Source organism: Tasmannia lanceolata, unplaced genomic scaffold, assembly GCF_043159265.1.
Source record: "Tasmannia lanceolata isolate RefF3 unplaced genomic scaffold, GAP_Taslan_0.1 ptg000013l, whole genome shotgun sequence".
In the NCBI taxonomy this organism is placed as follows: Eukaryota; Viridiplantae; Streptophyta; class Magnoliopsida; order Canellales; family Winteraceae; genus Tasmannia; species Tasmannia lanceolata.
Window position 1 is genome coordinate 37,937,774 of NW_027518690.1, and position 19,899 is coordinate 37,957,672.

Below are 19,899 nucleotides of genomic sequence, written 5' to 3' on the forward strand. Positions count from 1 at the left end.
ATTGCACCCTTTATCCAATATAATCTTTTCTATTGATTAGGATCGTCAGATCACTAGTCAGATCATGTTTAGAATCAAAAGGAAATGCCATTTGGCTTATCAAACTCATTACTGTGTTCTCATATAGCATTACCACTCTTTCTAAACAGAAAAATAATTAAAAACATATGATAAGGGAAACATATACACCAGAATTCCATATATATCCCTAACAAACTTTCTGCCCAACCTACATCAGCCCAGATTCCGTCCCCACACAATCATCATTACCTCACGGCTTGGCGGCTCGAAGTCGGAGCCACTCTAAAATTTCCCCAAAAACAAGCTCCACATCCTCATCTGGCTCACCTACAATCTGATGCCACATTCCAGGAAAAATCCTAATCGTCTTGTCCTTACTCGCGGCGCGCCGATAAAGCTCCTCAGCGCAAGCCGGATCACAGACCATGTCATCCCCACCGTGCACGATCAGCAACGGCAGTTCGACCTCGTGGAACCTCTCCTGCACGAGCCTCGAAACGCGCATCAGCTCCAAAGCCGTAGCCGCCCTGGGCCGAGCCGAGCTGCGCCGAGGACTAGCCAAGGCAAGCCTCTTCTTCCACTCCACCTTAAAAGAAACGTCAGGGATTGAGCCACGTGTCGGTATGACCTGCCACGTGGGCACAATCGCAGCCACAAATGAGAGGAGGTGTTCTAGAGGCCATGGAGGTTTGAATTTAGGGCTGATTCCACACATGGCTCCGTTTAGAACGAGTCCGTCCCAGGGTCGGGTGGGTCCGGCCCGGAGATGGATAAGAAGAGCGATGGCCCCACCGAGAGATTCTGAATAGAGGAAGCTTGGTAGGGCCGGGTCGAGTCCGGCCCGGAAAGTGTCAAAAAAGGTTATACAATCGTCTACAACGGGCTGGATATCGGGTATGTGGTTTTTGAGGCCTTGGGAGAATCCGTGGCCTTGGTGGTCTAGGGCACACGTGGCGAAGCCTGATTGTGTGAAGTAGATAGCGGTGAGTTGGACGAACCAGCTGGACTCGCCTGTGAAGCCATGGATGAGGGCTATTATACCGTTGATTTTTTGGGGGGGGAGTGGGGTCCATGATTGGGTGAAGATCTTGAAGCCACGTGGATTGATGAAGGAGGAGGTGGAGTGGGCCACGGAGTGGTGGGTGTAGAATTCGGAGGCGGAGAGGGTGCCGAAGGGGCTCTGTTCGTTGGCGTGGGCGACAGGGTGCACCATGGCTTAAATTGCGCCTGTGGGAGGAGAGATTGAGAGAGAATGAGAGGGGGAGGGGGGTAGGTGGTATTTATTTGATTGTGGTGTGGGTACAGCGATATTGAAGGAAGTGAAGCCTCATGTGTGTCATAAAAGAAGGTGGGTTTTTTAGTCTGTTTTTATTTTTGCCTTCAAGGGGGTCCCTTGTGAATTTATAGGCATTGAATAAGGTGGTTGCTCGGTTGTTGTTTTTTGAGATAGTACACGGGCAAATATTGCCTCACCAACCTACTGTTTCTTTTCTTAGTCATGGGAAATTTCTCTATTTTACTATGATCAGTGGTGGGTCCCACATTGGACATATGTGTAATCAAGACCATTGATCTGGGACCAAAGAGTGATGACCTTTTCTAGTATTTTTCTTTAAAATATGGAGAAAAACTTTTGAGAAAGTAACAAAATTAATTTGGACAGGCGTATGCCCACTGCCGCATTTATGGATGTCGTTGTTGTGATGGGTGTGTTGATCTGGTCTTACATCATGTGGCCAATCCTAAGTTATTGATGCCTCCATGATTCTATGATCCTAGCCACGCCTTGAGCCTAGACCTGGCAAAAAGTGACTCGGACCTGCGGGTCCACCCGCCCGCCCGTAGATTCCGGGTCCGGGTCACCAATCTATGACCCGTTTGAAATTGACCCGCAGGTCCACCCGGCCCGTCAAAACTGGGCCAGACCGGGCTGGGTGCCGTAGAGAAGTACAAAAGTTTTATTTTGGCTGTCATAATATTTTCATTTTTTTGTAGTTTTGTTTTTGGTAATTGTCATATTTTAATACATTCTTTTGGTTTTTTTTTTGGTAATTTTTCTACTTTGCTTCAATTTTTCATTTTAAACTTAGTACCGCATGATTATTATATATTGCTATTATTTATTGCTAGCAACCTTTGCGCAAATCGTACTTCTGGCGATCTTTGCAGCAAAGGATGGGCGACAAGCCGAAAAGTAGCATCGGAGAAGGTGGCTAGCGAATTCCTATACAAAAAAAAAATCTTAAAAAAATATGTCAAAAATCCGGGTGGTCCGAGGGTGCGGGTCCAAGCTCAATGACCTGTAAAATTTTCCGGGTCATTTTGACCCGGCCCGTTTGACCCCAACCCGTCCGGCCCGGCCCGGCCGTTTGCCAGGTCTACTTGAGCCCGAGATATCCTATGTTTGGCTGTGGGTATTTACCTCCGAGAGTAGTGGAGTAGGTAGTCAACATGGAGGAGACAATAATTGGATTTTATCAAAACCTTACTGACGAGGATAGTGGTTTTGTAGTGTTTGGTTGTCAAACTCGGAGAATAGTGGTAGGGGTGTCAATACCAATATTGAGAATGTGGCGGGGGGTGTTCCTGAGGAAATTTGAGCAAAATTCCACCTTTTTGTGGATTTTGGCTTGAATTTCATAACGAGTTGACAAAGGTGACACACCAGCAGACATGCAATTATTAATTAGGAGACATCTCTAGAAGTCTCCACGGTCGTCCATGCCATGTTAGCAACCAAGTAAGGAATTTTGCTAAACACAAGAACGTACTTGGGTTTTCTGTTGTTTGGTTAAGGTTGAAATCGAAAATCCTTAATAAAAGAATTAAAAAAAAGAAGGAAAAAGTAGAAGAAATAGAAAATTTGTTGGGGTTCCACATGAAAGCAAAGATCCCACATCGGAAGAGTAATAGATGCGCGGATGGGCTTTATAAGGACTTGGGCACCCTCCCCTTAGCTGATAGCTTTTAAGGGTGAGTTCTACCTGGGTATGCGGGTCCTAACAAGTGGTATTAGAGCTGTGGTTGGAGCGATCATCGAGGCTAGGTGGAGTGATCGCGGATGTTGTGATTGGATCGCGGTTAGAGCGATCTTTGGTGGTAGAAGGTTTTTTTCGAAAAATTATCATTCGAGGTGGAGCTTAGCATCGAGGGTGATCTGAGATGGCAGTAAATCAAGTTCTACCCAAATTCAACATCAACAAGTTCAACGAAAATGACAGTTACCATATAGCAGATGAGAGTAAGGGTGTCAATTTTGGCTCGGGCTCAGAAGCTCGCTCGAGCTCGGCTCGAATCCTTAAAGAGCCGAGCCGAGCCCAATTTAGGCCAGGCTCGGCTCGTTAAGGCTCGTTAAGAATTTAATATATTTAAATATATATATTATATATTACTTTATACATTAAAAGGGTTGTCCAGTGAGTGAAAGGAGGGGGGGGGGAAATATGTCACTTCATTTTTGGAACCCCATTTGCTACTAGGACCACCCCCCATAGTGTAAAAAAAGTAGTCAAATTATACTAGTAGGGCTGTCCAGGGAAGATGAGGGGTGTGAACATAATATAACCCGAGCTCAGTAAGGCTCGCCCTGGCCGAGCCTGACCGAGCCGAGCCGAGCCCGAGCCTGGTTCGAGCCCGAGCCGAGCTTTTAAGCTTAACGAGCCGAGCCTGGCCAAGCTCGGCTCGGCTCTGCTCGTTTACACCCCTAGATGAGAGTGAAGGTCATCCTAGTTCAATAGGGCCTTGCTAAGGCGTTGAAGGGAAATGATGTGAAGGCGGAGAAGATGATAGATACAGGGTGGGGAGACATTGAGTCGAAGGTGGTCAGCACGATTCGACAATGTCTAACAGATAACATTATGTAAGAAGAAGATGCACCTAAGTTAAGGGAGAAGTTGGAAAAGCTTTACATGTCAAAAAGCATGGCGAACCAATTGTATCTGAAGCAACAATTGTATGGGCTAATGATGCATGAAGGCAGAGATCTTCTAAAACACATGATTGTGTTTGATTGGCTTGTGGATCAGGTCCACAAGGTTGAAGAAAAGATGAAGGAAGAAGACAAGGCCCTATGACTTCTTACTTTAGTGCCCGAATTGTACAACAATCTGGTGACTACATTATCATTCGGTAAGGGTACTGTGAGGATGGAAAAGTCACGATGGCGTTCTTATCAAATGAGACTAGGAAGAGGCCTAATTAAGATGTTTTGATCAAGTGCATGACTTGATTGCTTGTGGGAAGAATAAAAAAGAAAGGTCGCTTGACATGGGATCAGGAAAAGGCATGTTAAGATCTAGGGTCATCGGAAAGTGCATGTTAAGCTATCATTGCAAGGAATACGACCACATCAAGCGGGATTGTCCGAAGCAACCTGACCAGTCGGACATTGGTGCTATGAATACAGTGGTGGCTGTAACCATGGTTTAAAATTCCGGTTTTGGTACCGGTTTCGGACCTTTCAAAAACCGAAATTTCGGTCGAAATTTGGTAATAATTAAAAAAGAATATTTTAATTCATTTCGAAATTTCAGCAGAAATTTTGTAACATATTTAAAAAAAAAAGAAATTTACAATTTCTCAAAATTTTGGACCGAAATTCAGAATTTCGGCAAATTTCGGTTTCGGTCTCCACCGAAATCCAAAATTTCCGAAATTTAAAACCATGGCCGTAACGATTGAGCAGAGTGAAGAGGTAGGAGATGTACTTACACTCTCTACAGATAATCACACTACTCATGTGAGTGGTATAAGAGTCGGGGTATGGTAACCCCGGTGTACCTCCGAGGACGGAAACATCCCTCGGGGAAGATCTCTGTAACCCCAATATACCTCATAGGATGGAAAAAATCCCTTGGGGAAGATCTCATAGTTCCCACGTTCCTGCCGCATGGAGGGGTGAGATTGTCCACGTTACTTCCACATGGAGGGGGAGATTGTTGGGTATTCCACATGAAAGCAAAGATCCTAAATCGGAAGATGGGCTTTATAAGGACCTTGGGCACCCCCCCTCGAAACGAAAACCAGCAATTCTCCACCCAAATTGGCAGAGAGAGAGAGAGAGAGAGAGAGAGAGAGATGCATCTCTGAAAAGATTCAACTGCTGGCATAGAGATTTCGTGGCCCCTGTTTCATGCTGGAGAGAGATAGGGAGAGAGATGGAGAGAGAGTTGAAGAAGATGACCAAGCGTTGGAGGGGGCCATGATAAGGCTACCACCAAGGTTAATTTTAAATTTCGGTTTCGGTCCTCACCGAAACCAAAATTTCAGGCAAAATCAGAGGAAACCAAATAATTGATATTTTATCTCGTCCTAAAATTTCTTAAAATCTTAGATTTTTTGGGATTTTCCTTAAATTTCGGACCGAAATTTCGGGAAAAATGAAGGTCGAAATTTTGCAAGGATTCAGATTTACCCAATTTTGGTTTCGTTCTCCACCAACACCCGAAATCTCGGACAGAAATTTCAGATATCGGTCGAAATTTAAAACCTTGGCTACTACCTCAGTCCCACAACATCCCAACATCTCAGGTGGTCCTCTTGTGTTTCAATCTTCAAATGCCAACCAAATGAGGCATTTTATGACTTGTCACCTAAAACCCCTACAAAAAATCCCAGGATTAACCAGGATATTATGCATCCAAACCGACCCTACAAAGAACATTTTATCCCTTGATTTTTGTAGCCCTATATCAAATGGATGAGATTTTTGTATAGTGGGTGACTAAAAAGGATGGTGGGTCATTAGATAAGATCATGCACTGAATTCCAATTCGTTACTGTTTCGATAATCACATTCGCATCAGCATATCCAAAAAGGCAATAATGGGCAGCTCTCATTTCTCCTTTAAAACTATCTCACATGTTGGGGTTGTAATAGTTGCCTCAGCTGGCTATCTTTAGAGAGTACCTTGGAAAAAGGAAAAATGCCCCAACAAAAATTGCGACATCATCGGAATGAGAGTTGCCATCTGACTCTTTCTGAGAAAGTCTTTGGCCGACTGTTGTTTTCCACCATATCTCTTTGATTAATGGGTACAGTTACTAGGCATTCTTCATGTGCTTGTTATCGCAAAGAGCGCTTGTTCAAGCGAAAAATTCAATAAAAAAAATCGTAAGCCCTTCACACACTCCACAGAACAAAAAACATGAGAGAAGAAGAATATCGAATTTCACCCCCTTCTTCTTACTATTTTTTCATAGACTTGATAAAACATAAAAACTCTTTAATGGACGTGATGACGACAAAATTAGTACCTGAGAATCGGATGAGCGTTGTAGACGGATCCGGCCGTACGGATTGGTAGAGCTCCGATTTGTGGGTGCCTGCGCTCACATAAAACAACGTTAGAAGGGCCCCCGAAGGAGGACTCCAGGGACACCTTCCGATGCTCAAGTCAGAAATCGGCGTCAACAGACATCTAAGCAAAATACTAATTCATAGAGAAATAGAGGGTTTTCGGGGTAGAGGAAGATGGTCACCTTTGAGCGTGGGGTACCCTTTTATAGGAGGGGAGACCCATGATCTCCATGGCGCCAATCAGGCCTTTGATTTAGCTCACATGGGGCGTAATTGGTGGAGGATCAAATCGTGGGGATATGATTTGGGACGTGGAGGATAAAATCTTGGGGATATGATTTCCTGGAATTTTGGGCGGAGATCGTGGAAGGTGGTCTTGGCGGGATGTTTTGAATTTGAATTTGAATGTGGCGCCTTAAGCGTAATGGTTGCCCGGATTGATCGCTTAACGGCATGATTCTTGCGATCGTGTCTGGTTCTTCTTGAGGGTCGGTACCGATGGTTCTCTATGTGAGTTTATGTTGAGCCATTTGTGTGCCATTGTTTGGTCTAAGGGTCGGTACCGGGCATATCGATTTTACCCCCAACAGGACGTGTGTCTACTTTTACATCCAATTTCCAAAACATAAAAAAAAAAAAAAAAAAACTCCTATAACAATTCAACTCCTATTGGCTAGATATGATAAAAATCTAGCATCTAATCTCTTTCCTTTGATGACACGAAACCAAAGTGAGATAATTCATATCTGAAAATCAGAGGTGGCTGTTTTTTTGGCCGCCCAACGGTTTTCAAATAGCCAAAGCTACTTCAGTGTTTGGTTGCACAAACACTCGGCATCCATTGAAATTTCAAATGCCGACAGCTGTTGAGTCCTTGTTTGGTTGCCAATATTGCATTCAAATTTCAGGAGAATCCCCAATATTTTTCAGATATAATTATTGCTTGTTTGCCCATGCGGCGCTCATATGGTAGTCATGTTCCCATTTTTCAATTTCAATCCAAATTCTACCAAAAAGATAGAATATTGATAGAATAATGGTGGAAAAGGTATTTTCTTCTCTCTTTCTCTCTCTTCCCTATCCCTCGATCCCTTCACTCAATATTAGTAATGACATTCCTACTTTTTCCGCTACTTTCCGAGAGAACTGCCGTTCAACAAAAACACTACTTACCACTATTCCACTATTCTGCGACTAGTAATTCTAGACAAATCAAATGCTTGTCTCCTCTCTTTTGACTTTTTATTCCATTACTCTCCTAGCCACCACCCCCGCGCAACCAAACATTATAGTCTTTTGGGACTATTGCACTTGGTTTCATATGACATCCCACCATGCCAAGTCAGCTGTCCATTAAGCATCCTAATTAATTGTCACATCAACACTTCATACCGATGCCAAAACACACCACTTCCTATGGGAAACAAGACAAGTATCCCTTGGTGCCGTCCTCCGTGAAACCTCCAGTTGGGTCCACTTCGGCCACGATCCACCTGGATCATAAGGTCCATGTCTTAAACAAGATTCCAACTGTTTATCCCTACTACACCCATTACCCAGCTTTGCTAGTTAAACCACGTACGTGTTAATATTATTGGAAAAAAAGTAATATTTTAATTAGTTGTAAGAAAGTCATTGCCATGTTGATCATTGATGCTTGTCCAACTCAAATCCACGTAGGCACATCAATGACATAATTCATGGATAGGACAATTTAAAAAATTGAAAAGAAAAATGAAAACCCTGATGCAAAGTGGTGAGAGAGGAGTAGGGAGAGTGGGAGACAGAAGAGAAGTGAGAGGACATGAGTGAGGAGATGGCGCGAAGTGGCTAAAAATTAGGAGGAAAACTCTATTTGAGTGGAGTTTTTCTTTTCCCTGTTTTCCAGCCACTTGGCACCCTCTCCTTACACATACCAACCCAATTCTATCCATCTCTCACCCTCGTTGCCCTTCTACCATCATTAGATCAACTAAGATTCTGTGGAAAAAGATTTCAAGGGTGCCAAATATGGCCTTTATGAAGGTGGTTTAGTTGAATCTTCAAATCCCTCTGTTCGCTTTCTGATTTCTCCTTGACCTCTATCTACTTAAATTAGTCGTACTCTTCTCTCCTCATTGCGCTCTAGAAGAGAAGAGAAAACATACTCCAATTTTCATGAGTTAACATGGGTGCTTTGTGATTAATATGAAAACTAGTTAATTCATCACTGATATGAAATATCATGTATTGCCAATCTCAGAAAAAGAAGAAAAGAAACGAACGTGGATCAAGTATCGAGCCACTTGGAACAAGCCAATCAAGCATAATTTAGAACAGTATTGGATCGACCTGCATTGGCTCGGCGAGTCATCACTGCATAGTAGACGCCCATTGCCGAAATCACGACAAAGACGAAACCTAACACAAAACCAATGATCCCACCAGCTCCAACTCGGCTCCCACTCGTCCGAGGAGCCAAATCAATGCTTTCATGCACTTGAGCGGCTTGTGGCTTGGTTGATGCACTAGAGGAGGATGAAAGCGGCAAAGGTGCACAATTGCACTCGAGGCATGGGGTGATAGGGCTTGAGATAGGAGAATTTGGGTGGAAGAATCTGAATGCCGAGGGGGATATCAACATAGGGGTCTCTTGAGCCAAGCCATGGTCTCTGGACTGTGAGACTGAGTCTTGAGCTTGGGCAAGAAAGAGAAAGGAGTTAAAAGAGACAAAGATGAAGAAGAAGAAAGATGCAATGGGTTTCATTTTCTTGTTTAGATGGGTGGGAATTGGAAAGAGTAGTAGTAGAAGAAGAAGCAGTGTGTGAGACTTTGAATTGTTTTGATTGTCCTTCTGATGTGGGTTTTATAGGGGAGGGTGAGGGTGGTGGTTGCTTTGTTTTGGTTGTTGCTTAGTCTCAAATCTTGGTCATTTCTGGGACAATCGAAAAGGGGGAACAAAATGATGTAACTGTTTGCAAATGATGATGTGTATCTGGTTTTTCATAATTGCCATTTTTTCTATAAATATCACAAAGATATTTTGTCTATGATTCTGATCCATAGTTTTTACCCGGCCGACACACACATATATACAGGGGAAAGGTGTGCGTACTCGGTCGAGTAGATAAGCTTATCTACTCGGTCGGGTTAAAAACAGTGGGGGCCCACATTTTTTGGGTGATCCAAACCATTCATTTGAAAGGCCCTTACCTAGATAGGGTGTCCACAAAAAATCAGCCCCATAGGATCATCCTAACCTATGCAACAGTGGAGGGAAAAATGGACAAACACAGATTGTCCACAAATCTGCCCATTTTTCCCTCCATTGTTGGATGGGTTAGGATGATCCTATGGGGCTGATTTTTTGTGGACACCCTATCTAGGTAAGGGCCTTTCAAATGAATGGTTTGGATCACCCCAAAAATGTGGGCCCCCACTGTTTTTAACCCGACCGAGTAGATAAGCTTATCTACTCGACCGAGTATGCACACCTTTTCCATATATATATATATATATAGGAAAGTGTCTCTAGTCTCTCCCCTAGATAAGCTTATCTACTCCTCCCTTTAAAAAAACACAGTGGGCCCATGCTGTTTGGATGATCCAAAGCATTCATTTGATAGGTCCTAACATAGATAGGGTGTGCCCAAAAAATCAGCACCAAAGGGTCATCCTAGAACTTCATTTTGTGGGGCACACCGTGTCCAATATGTGTCCATTCTGGGTACCACAAGGCACCACAAAACGAAGTTCTAGGATGACCCTTTGGTGCTGATTTTTTGGGCACACCCTATCTATGTTAGGACCTATCAAATGAATGCTTTGGATCATCCAAACAGCGTGGGCCCACTGTGTTTTTTTAAAGGGAGGAGTAGATAAGCTTATCTAGGGGAGAGACTAGAGACACTTTCCTCATATATATATATATATATATATATATATATATATATATATAGAGAGAGAGAGAGAGAGAGAGAGAGAGAGAGAGAGAGAGAGGTTTGTTTGGAGGGCATATTGTTTGGGTGATCCAAACCATTCATTTGATTGGCCCTCACATAGATACACATAGATAGGGTGTCCATAAAAAATCAGCTCCTTATGATCATCCCAACCCTATGATTTGTGGAGGTAAAATGGACGTGTATAAACCTTCCCAAATTTGTCCATATTTTGCCTCCATAGTTCGAAGGGTTAGGATGATCTTATGGAGCTGATTTTTTGTGGACACCATATGTGAGGGCCAATCAAAAAAATGGTTTAGATCACCCAAACAATGTGGGCCTCCACTGTATTTTAAGCTAGGGTGTAGATAACCTATCTACACATGTGTGTAGAAACCGTTCTCTCATATATATCTATCTACTACTATAAGCTGGGAGGAAAAGAAGAGAATTTTTTGATTTTTTTGAAAATTATATGAGAATTACACATCACTTTTTTTAACTTTTTTTAACAAATGCACCCATTCAACTCACATATTTTCAATCCTACCCCCTCCTTTATGCTTTTAACAAAGGCACCCATTAAAGCCATATAATTTCAATCTTACCCCCCTCCTTTATGGTTTTTTAATAAAAAATCTATAGGGTGATCTTAACCATCCGATTTAAGAGGAATTATGGAAACATCTATAGATTGGAGGGCTAGGATCAGCCTATGGAAATGATTTTTGGGGCACAACCTATTTATGTTGTGTTCCATCACATGGACGGTTTGGATCAACCTGTGACGTGGTCCATACAGTTCTTTGTCGGACCGTGCATCGCACGGGTTTTTTACTAGTCTAATACAATAAGCTGGGATGAAAAGAAGAAGTTTTTTCCATTTTTTTGAAAATCACATGAGAATTACACGTCACTTTTTTTGACTTTTTTGAACAAATGCACCCATTCAACTCATATAATTTCAATCCTACCCCCGCCCTCACCCCCTTTATGCTTTTAACAAAGGCAACCATTGAATCATATAATTTCAAGCCTACCCCCTCCTTTATGCTTTTAACATAGGCACCCATTAAAGCCTTATAATTTCGATCTTACCCCCCTCATTTATGGTTTTTTAATTAAAAAACTATAAGGTGATCTTGACCATCCGGTTTAAGATAAGAGGAATTATGGAAACATCTATAGATTGGAGGGCTAGGATCGGCCTATGGAAATGGTTTTTGGTTCACAACCTATTTATGTTGTGTTCCATCACATGGACGGTTTGGATCAACCTATGACGTGGTCTGTACAGTTCTTTGTCGGCCCGTGCATCGCACAAGTTTTTTACTAGTATACTATATAGGAGAAGAGAAAAGAAGAGAATTTTTTGATTTTTTGGAAAATTGCATGAGAATTACACATCACTTTTTTGACTTTTTTTTAACAAATGCACCCATTCAACTCACATATTTTCAATCCCACCCCCTCCTTTATGCTTTTTAACAAATGCACCCATTAAAGCCACATAATTTCAATCTTACCCCCCTCATTTATGGTTTTTTAATAAAAAAATCTATAGAGTGATCTTAACCATCTGATTTAAGAGGAATTATGGAAACCTCTATAGATTGGACGGCTAGGATCAGCCTATGGAAATGATTTTTGGGGCACAACCTATTTATGTTGTGTTTCATCACATGGACGGTTTGGATTAACCTATGACGTGGTCCGTACAATTCTTTGTCGGCCCGTGCATCGCACGGGGTTTTTTACTAGTGTGTGTATATATATATATATATATATATATATATATATATATATATATATACACACACACACACATATCAATTTCCCAATTTATGTCGGTATCAACCTTCCTTTATCAGTCAAATACACGCAAATCCACAAACACAAGTTATCGACCAATTATATCTTGATTTATTGGGCATAGCAGCAGATTAGATGTTCAAATTTACAACAGTCAATAAGCAATTCTGAAAATGATTTATCAACGTTGATATTCCTAATTATCGGCCAATATTCCATTTTATCGGTGAATATTTCCTATTTGATCACACAATTTCTAAAATTTATCGTCCCATATTTTCCTCTTAAAACCTAAAATAATCTAAAAATAAAAATTCTCGGCTGATTAATCCCGACTTATCATATTTCTCCATCCACGGTCCTAGAATTTGGATTAACTGTTTCCTTAACATCTTGCTTGGTTTGTGTTCTCTCTGATAATTGGCTGTTGCGCAACTGGGTTTGATTAGGACGATGTCTCTAGGTCCATATTAGTTGGTATGATGGGTCCCTCTACTTGGGTTGTGTGGGCCCCCAACAACAATGGGTAGCTCTTGAGCTACTAGTAAATTTCAGGATTTTCATATAAATTGAGCTCAAATTCTAATGGATCTTTGGATACCATCAAAATTGGTCCTTATTTGCAACTTAACTTATTTTAATTTAACTCATTAACAATTATAACCATTATTTATAGATAATATATTTAATATTATAAACATTTGTATATAATATAAAATTGGGATCTGCTAAGGTTCATCCCAAAAGGCTTTTGGAAGCTGGTCTGTCGCACTTCAGACCAGCCACCTAGTGAATGGAGACAAAAGCTATTGTCTTCATTCACGAGGTGGCTGGTCTGACGTGACCAGCAGCGAAAAGTCTTATGCGATGGACACTAGCAATTCCCAATATAAAATTAAATGAAAATATGTTTTAGGTGTATACAAAGTGGCCCTTAAAAATTGGAAATTTTCTTTGTAGGGTTTTGTGAAAACTAGAAGGGATAAAAGTGTTATTTAACCTATGGTACAATCTCTTTTAATGATGTTGTCTATGTATTGTGGCTCTGAATATCATGGGTCTCAACTTTTTTCTTTTAAAGGTAAAAAGGACTCAACTTCTATACCCCATTAGACGAGGAGTTGTAGAGAAAGGGTAAAATGTATAGAGAAAGACAAATTTCACAACACTGGAAAATCCTCTCCTCAAATAGTGAAACCAAAATTTACACTAGCCCAAAATCAACAACCAAACTAGAAGAAGAATAATGCCCAAACAAGATGTAATCCAATATATATGATGGAAGAACACAATACAAGATAAGAACAAAAAGAGAGAAGAAAGCTTCAAAACTATGAGAAAATATGGGAAAGTTGACACTTTGCTTCAAACCCAAGTTTGCACACAAAAGAGCTTCAATGGAGGTCTAGGTAGTGGAGAATCTCAACATAAGTGAAGTAAAAGAGAATAGGCTTAGTCAAAGGAAAATAGAGAGTGAATGACTTAGGTAAGTGGTACTGAGTGTGGGAAAGTAGAGTCTTAAATGCTTGGGGAAGTGGTGGGTTTGGAATTCCAAGGTTTGAATTTGAAATAGGTGGGTAGTGGGAAAAGATGGAGCAAACATGTGTGGCACATGTCCACACATGTGCAAGCTAGGCAAAAGGACCAACATGCCCATGGACACAAAAGTACATATTTGCCCTCACTTCATCTCTCAAAATAAAAATAAAATAAAGCAACCCAAAAAATACACTTTAAATTAACAAAATGTACTTAAATAGTTAACCTCAATTCCCACCACCGAAATCTCTCTTCAATCTGTATGCATGTGACATTATGTGCATGGAGTTTGATGGGGTTAAAAAAACAGCCCAATCACGGACTGACATGTATACAAGGGTAACAAGGTAATTCAACCCGTATGAAAAGCTCTAGAGAAAATGATAGCTTAATCACAGGCTGCCATGCGTGCGAGGGAGTTAGGGCAATTCCATCCCTAGAAACCCTAATGTGTACAAAGGCCCTCCATCTATAATTAGAACTCAAAGGTAAGGACCGAATCCCAAGATTTACTATTCATGTTTTAATTATCTATTGATTGTCACTGACTTAAGCATCGGAGGGCCTTCATGGAGAACAAACTCCGGGCAGGTTTAATGACTGTCTGTTTGTGTACGCAAGCGATCTCCCACCTCTTCCGAAGCTAGCTCAACCCTAGTGAAGCATTCCTTATATATTCATATATCTAAGATACGTAATATTCCTTATAGATTCATATATCTAATATCTATTATAATATGACACGATGGGGGTTTCATTGTTCACACTGACGGGACAGTCTCCCCATCCTGCTTATAATCCTACTTGGCATTTAGAATTTTCAAACTAAAAAGCAATCGTTAATTTGGTAGCACTTAGAATTTTCCAAAATAACTAAAAAACAATTGTTAATTAGCGTCCGGTATTTTTTCTCGCTACGTTTCCTATTCCACGCCTAAAGCCTAAATAGAAAGGAAAGATTCACAGCCAGATTAGCTTGATTGCTATATGGTAATCGTTCTCCTCAATGAGTTTTCCCCCAAATTCCTCCCATCTTTTACTTGCCTAATTGGATGTAATCTCTCTCTCCTCCATCGACCCGCGTTTTCTGATTTTTTTATTATCCTGGTGTACTTCTTCCTAGAAGTTTCCGTCTGTCTTCATCTCTCTGTTCACCCCCCTCTCTCTCACAAAGAGGATCCAGTTCATTGAAAGGCTCTGTTTGCAGGCGAACCAGGAGACTATCTTTATGCATAGGGGTATAACTAATACATGGATGGGGAATCACTAGGCAGTGGGAAGTTATCCAAAAAAAAAAACTCATCTTCTTTGCCTGGGATTTTCTCTTTTCATGCATCCTTCAAGCATCTTTGATTCTTCTGATATATTTTTCTCTATTTTATTCTCCAGGTTGGGCTTTGATCGTGGCTGAGATTTAGATTCTCTCTATTCCTAGAGGTAAATAATATATGGATGTGGACTTTGTGATAACCATCTGAGGTCTTGAAATAAACTGGGTCATTGAATTTTTGCTGATTGTTGGAACACAATATCATCTATGTTCTTTTAACTTTCTGACTGGTGATAATCTTGCCTCTCATTACTTAGTTGTCCTAGGGCGTATTGGTTAATTTCTTTTTGGGTTGCTTAGTAATTGTCTACACCAATGTGGAATGTATTGAGATGCTTAAGCTTTTTTCATATTGAAGCATGGCTAATCTCCAAAGTTTTTTTATGGTGACCAAACTGTAGAAGAATGGAAGAATCTATGCAGTCCATCATATTAGAGAATCTCCCATCTCATTCAATGTACGAAGATTTTGGTGTATATTCTATGGATCCATCTGATATTAGAGAGCAATTTGACTGACGACGACTGTTGACGTCAAAAGCAATAGAAGAGCACAAGCATGGGAAATCTCACACTATTCCGTATCGGGCAATAAAGTGCATTTCATAGGAAGTCTGAACATCAAGTTAGAGAAATTTTAATCAAACCTCCCAAGAAAGTTGCTCATTAGCCTGTATGAGATGTTTCCAATGGAACTGAACATAAATTTCTTAGACAATTTGCTTCCATTCCTATTACTATGAGTTCAGGCTTTATGGTTGTTGCTAAGACAGTCAATAATGTTGTTTCTGTTGGTTTGTTTTGGATTATTATTGCTCTTTCCAACCATAAATATTGGTCTATTTTCCCATTTTTCAACGTATCAAAGAATATGAAATCGACCCCAATCAATAACCTATTTTGGGTTAGATTTATCACTGCCCAATCAAATAACCTATTTAGTTTTTCTATTCTAAATAGCTTAAAAGAAGCACATGCCAAGTGTGGTATTCTTACAATATATTTCTCTCATCTTTCCCACTTTCTTCATTTTTTCTTTTTGAAATATTGAATCATATTAGAATGGAATGGGAAGCCCGAGGTGGGACAGCCCAATAGAACAGATTACAAGATAAGAAAGCAGAAACAGAAAAACAACAGAACAAGACATGGCTGATCAAGGGGAAAAATAATCAAACCATTGTAAAAAGTCACTATTCACACCCCTCTTGGTTAACAAATCAGCCTTCTGATTGGCCGCCCTCCTCACATGCTTCATGACAGCCGATGACCCTGATGTTTCCCGCTTTTTTGTATTAACTTTATATATTCATGCATTTCTCTTTTCCTTTGATTTCCCTTTCTAATAACCTCGTAAACACTGTACAAATTTCATAGGAATGCTTTAAAAAACAGTTAAAATGCACCTTTTTATCGGTTAGTTGCTTCTTCTTTTTCCGCCCCATGCATGGCACGGGGTGCCTTACTAGGACCCACCTGACATGATTCGGGCCCTCTTATATTTTGTAATAGCTCCTGTCATTGTGCTCCTATAGCAGGGAGTGTACAACATTTCGAAACCACCACCAGAGGACTCAAGTGATTTCATGCACATGTTACTGGCTACATATTTAAGTAGTGGAGGACACCAGTTTGAAACCACCACCACTCAAGTGACTTTATCTACATGTTACTGGCAACACATTTTTCACCCATTTATTTCATTTAAGTAGGTAACGTCCAATCTTTGCTTTTTCGCTGTCGCACCGTGCATCGCACTGATGGTCCTACTAGTATATGAATATATATGAATATATATTCCTTATATATTCATATATCTAAGATACGTAATATCTAGTGATCACGTTTCTTTCCTTTTCCATTCGTTTTCTATCCAGGAAATATTTTTATTAGAAAAGTCTTTTCCCTATAAATTCTGGCTTGCCACTTCTTATTCGCTCCACTCCCAATTTACACACATGCCTAGCACGGGTGGGACCCACCATTTTGTACCTCACGGTTATGCTGGGGCAAACATTTTACCTACTAGTGGGTTCACTATCTCCACCCGACCCATATCTATGCATAGGGTGGAGCCCACCATTTTGCACCATGTTTTGATAGGGTGGGTCCAACCATCTCCACCCAAATCTATGCTTAGTGTGGGGCCAATCATTTCACACCATGTTTTATACGGTGAGTCCAACAACTCCACCCAAACCGATACTTCGGGTGGGGCCCACCATTTTACACCTCATGTTTTGATGGGTTAGGGCTCATTATTCTACACCCATGCTGTATATAAATATATATTTATGTATGAATGTATATACATTCATGTGTATGCATGATCATCGAGCAAGGAAACTTTCATCCATCTGAGAAACCAGCAAAATCATAAATTTAGATTAAGATAGTGTGGTTTTTCAAGTGGAGGCCCTTCTCCTACCCTTTTACATTATAGCACAAGAGCAAACGCATGCAAAACTGAAATCAATACACCTTCCCTTCAACTCCATTGCTCCATTAAAGTGTATATAACGTACTCTCACGCCTCTGCATTTTCTTTTTTGCTTTTGTTCTACTCATCCTGCCTTTGAGATGGGGACCTATCTCATCAAAATCCAAGGCAGTGATTTTAATATGTTCACAAGTTGTTACCCTTGATAATGGGCTGTGAGTGCTCACAAGTTCAGCCCCAGTTCACATGAATCTCTACATGTTATTTAATAGAGGACTACAGGGCAGAAATTCACTTTTACTATCAAAGGAAAAAACTTATTTTTTTGGTCCTACAAAATGGCATAGGGGGCCATGTATCTGAAATCGAGACCATTGATCTTGTAGAGCACCATGATACAACCCATATGATCTCGGTTCCATCCTAAATGGACATTCCATGTGTAAGACAAAGGACTACAAAAATCATCGGTTTAGCTTTTCTTGGTGGAACCCGATCAACTGTTCTCAGTGACCCACTTCTTCTGGGCTTCGGACCAAGAAGTGGGTAGAAGTGGGGCCCAATAAATGTCATATAGGAAGAAGCATAAAAGTGACATTCTTTTTAGAGAACCAAGAGACAAATGTACACAGGCCTAGCAGTATCAGTGGGCTCTCTCTGCAGCCCATGATGAGTTAGGATCAAGGTTTTAAATTTCGACCAAAATTTCGGGTTTCGGTCCATACCAAAATCGAAATTGGGTTAACCCGAAATGTTACTTTATTTCGACTGAAATTGTTCCATTCTTTTCTTGGTAAGCTTGGGCGGATTCTTGTGACGGTGACTCATTCTCTTGGGCACCTGTCAGGGAAGAGAAGCCGGCACCGTAGTGAAAGTTGGAAGGAGGGACTACTGTCATGAGCAAACACTGCCCGCTGAAGCAGAAGCATGCTGATGTAATGCAGGATACACTTTCTCTACTATGAAAGAGGGATAGACCTACTGCGAAAGGGATAGAACAGTTACTACAACTAGGAAAGTGGTATAACCGCTATGCAAGTGAGAAGCCTGCCTACAAGATTAGATGCTTTCTCTAGCACCCGTTTGAATACTCGCTTGTTTGCCCTTGAAATTACATACATAAGGCCTCGAAGATTCATTCATCTTTGCCCACCGCTCGACTCAACCGAAAATACCTAAAAGAATAGGAAGTGGATCGCTTTGTCTTCCTTCTTTGCCCAGAAATTTCATTTTCCTGAAACTAGCTAAGCATGCATGTAAATCCATGGATAGGAGAGAATGGAAGAAAACAATGAAGAAATTAGCTAAGTTGTTTTCTGTCTGCTAAGCATGTAAATCCATCGCTTTGTCTTCCATTCTCTCCTAAACTAGCTAAGCATGCATGTAAATCCATACAAATATATAAGGGAGTTTGCAAGTCTTGCGGGGGCCATGGCCCCCCTCATGCTATATGTGCCTCCGCCCCTGGCTGGCCTCACGGCTGTCTTGTAATAGAATTATTTTTTTATTGGTTTATAAGGAGTTGATTTAGAGTAGGAATCTATCTTATGTTAGTCTATAGATATGGAGTGGTCAATGTGAGTTGTTGAGGTGTAAAGTTTTTCTTGCTTTGATCTCTTTCTTCTACATCACCACATTAGGAGGTCAGCAAAAGAAGATGCGGATCGCCTAGCCCGATTAGGAGTAGGGCAGAGCGGTTTTCGAGTTTTTTTTATTACCTTCCTCCTTGAGCTGTTCTTTATCTTTTTCCTCTGATTTTTTGTTCTATTCTCTTTTCCTGTGATCGTCCTGATCATGGCTTTCTTTTCTTTATGATAAAATCTCTACCCATTCAAAAACTAAATAAAAAGAGATTGATGTTTGATTCTTACCAAGCATTGATCAAATAGATATTCTTATTAAGTCTCGACTCTAAGAAGTTTCTCCTTTTGTGTAACACTCCTCGTGTAGTATGTCTGTTTCGTTTGAGGGCCTCCGTTAACTATAATTATAGAAACTGGAAGCTAATCGTGCAATCCCCTATGATAGCAAATTCCTCTTATTAACTGCCTTTCTAATTTTTCATTTTTGAAAATATTTGGAATTTCACTATTCTAGATGCATTTACAAGATGATCAATGTATGCTTATATAGAGCACTTACATAATAAACATGAAATGGAATCAAGATAATTATAGAAGGAAATAATCCTAATCAAATCTACTTTCCTAATCTCTCTTGCTTGCCTCTTCTAATCCACTTGGCTAATTTATCTAGTTGCTTCATTTAGCCAACGTACCAAATCTACCTCCAAGATGATCCAACGGTGAGATCTTAACCCAATCGAATCATTGGATCCCACATATTCTAACATGCCCCCTCAAATATATGGATTGAAAATCGATATAGGTTTGACAATAATAATAAAAAATTCCCCAATACAATAGAATTTCTCAAATTACAAATGTAATCAAAATCAACCAATTTGATACATTTTTAGAAGTCGATGACAAAGATCCTTTGATGAAGACTGATGTTGCTGCCAATGATCATTGAT

At 40.6% G+C, this 19,899-nt stretch overlaps 1 protein-coding gene across 1 annotated transcript; it reads right to left on the reverse strand.

The window, feature by feature from the left end:
• Positions 1 to 76: 76 nt before the first annotated feature.
• Positions 77 to 1,397, reverse strand: LOC143891421 (caffeoylshikimate esterase-like). The gene has a single exon (XM_077395996.1). It carries the CDS (start codon positions 1,232 to 1,234, stop codon positions 272 to 274), a length of 963 nt encoding a protein of 320 aa, XP_077252111.1. The 5' UTR covers positions 1,235 to 1,397; the 3' UTR covers positions 77 to 271.
• Between the last annotated feature and the right edge of the window lie 18,502 nt (positions 1,398 to 19,899).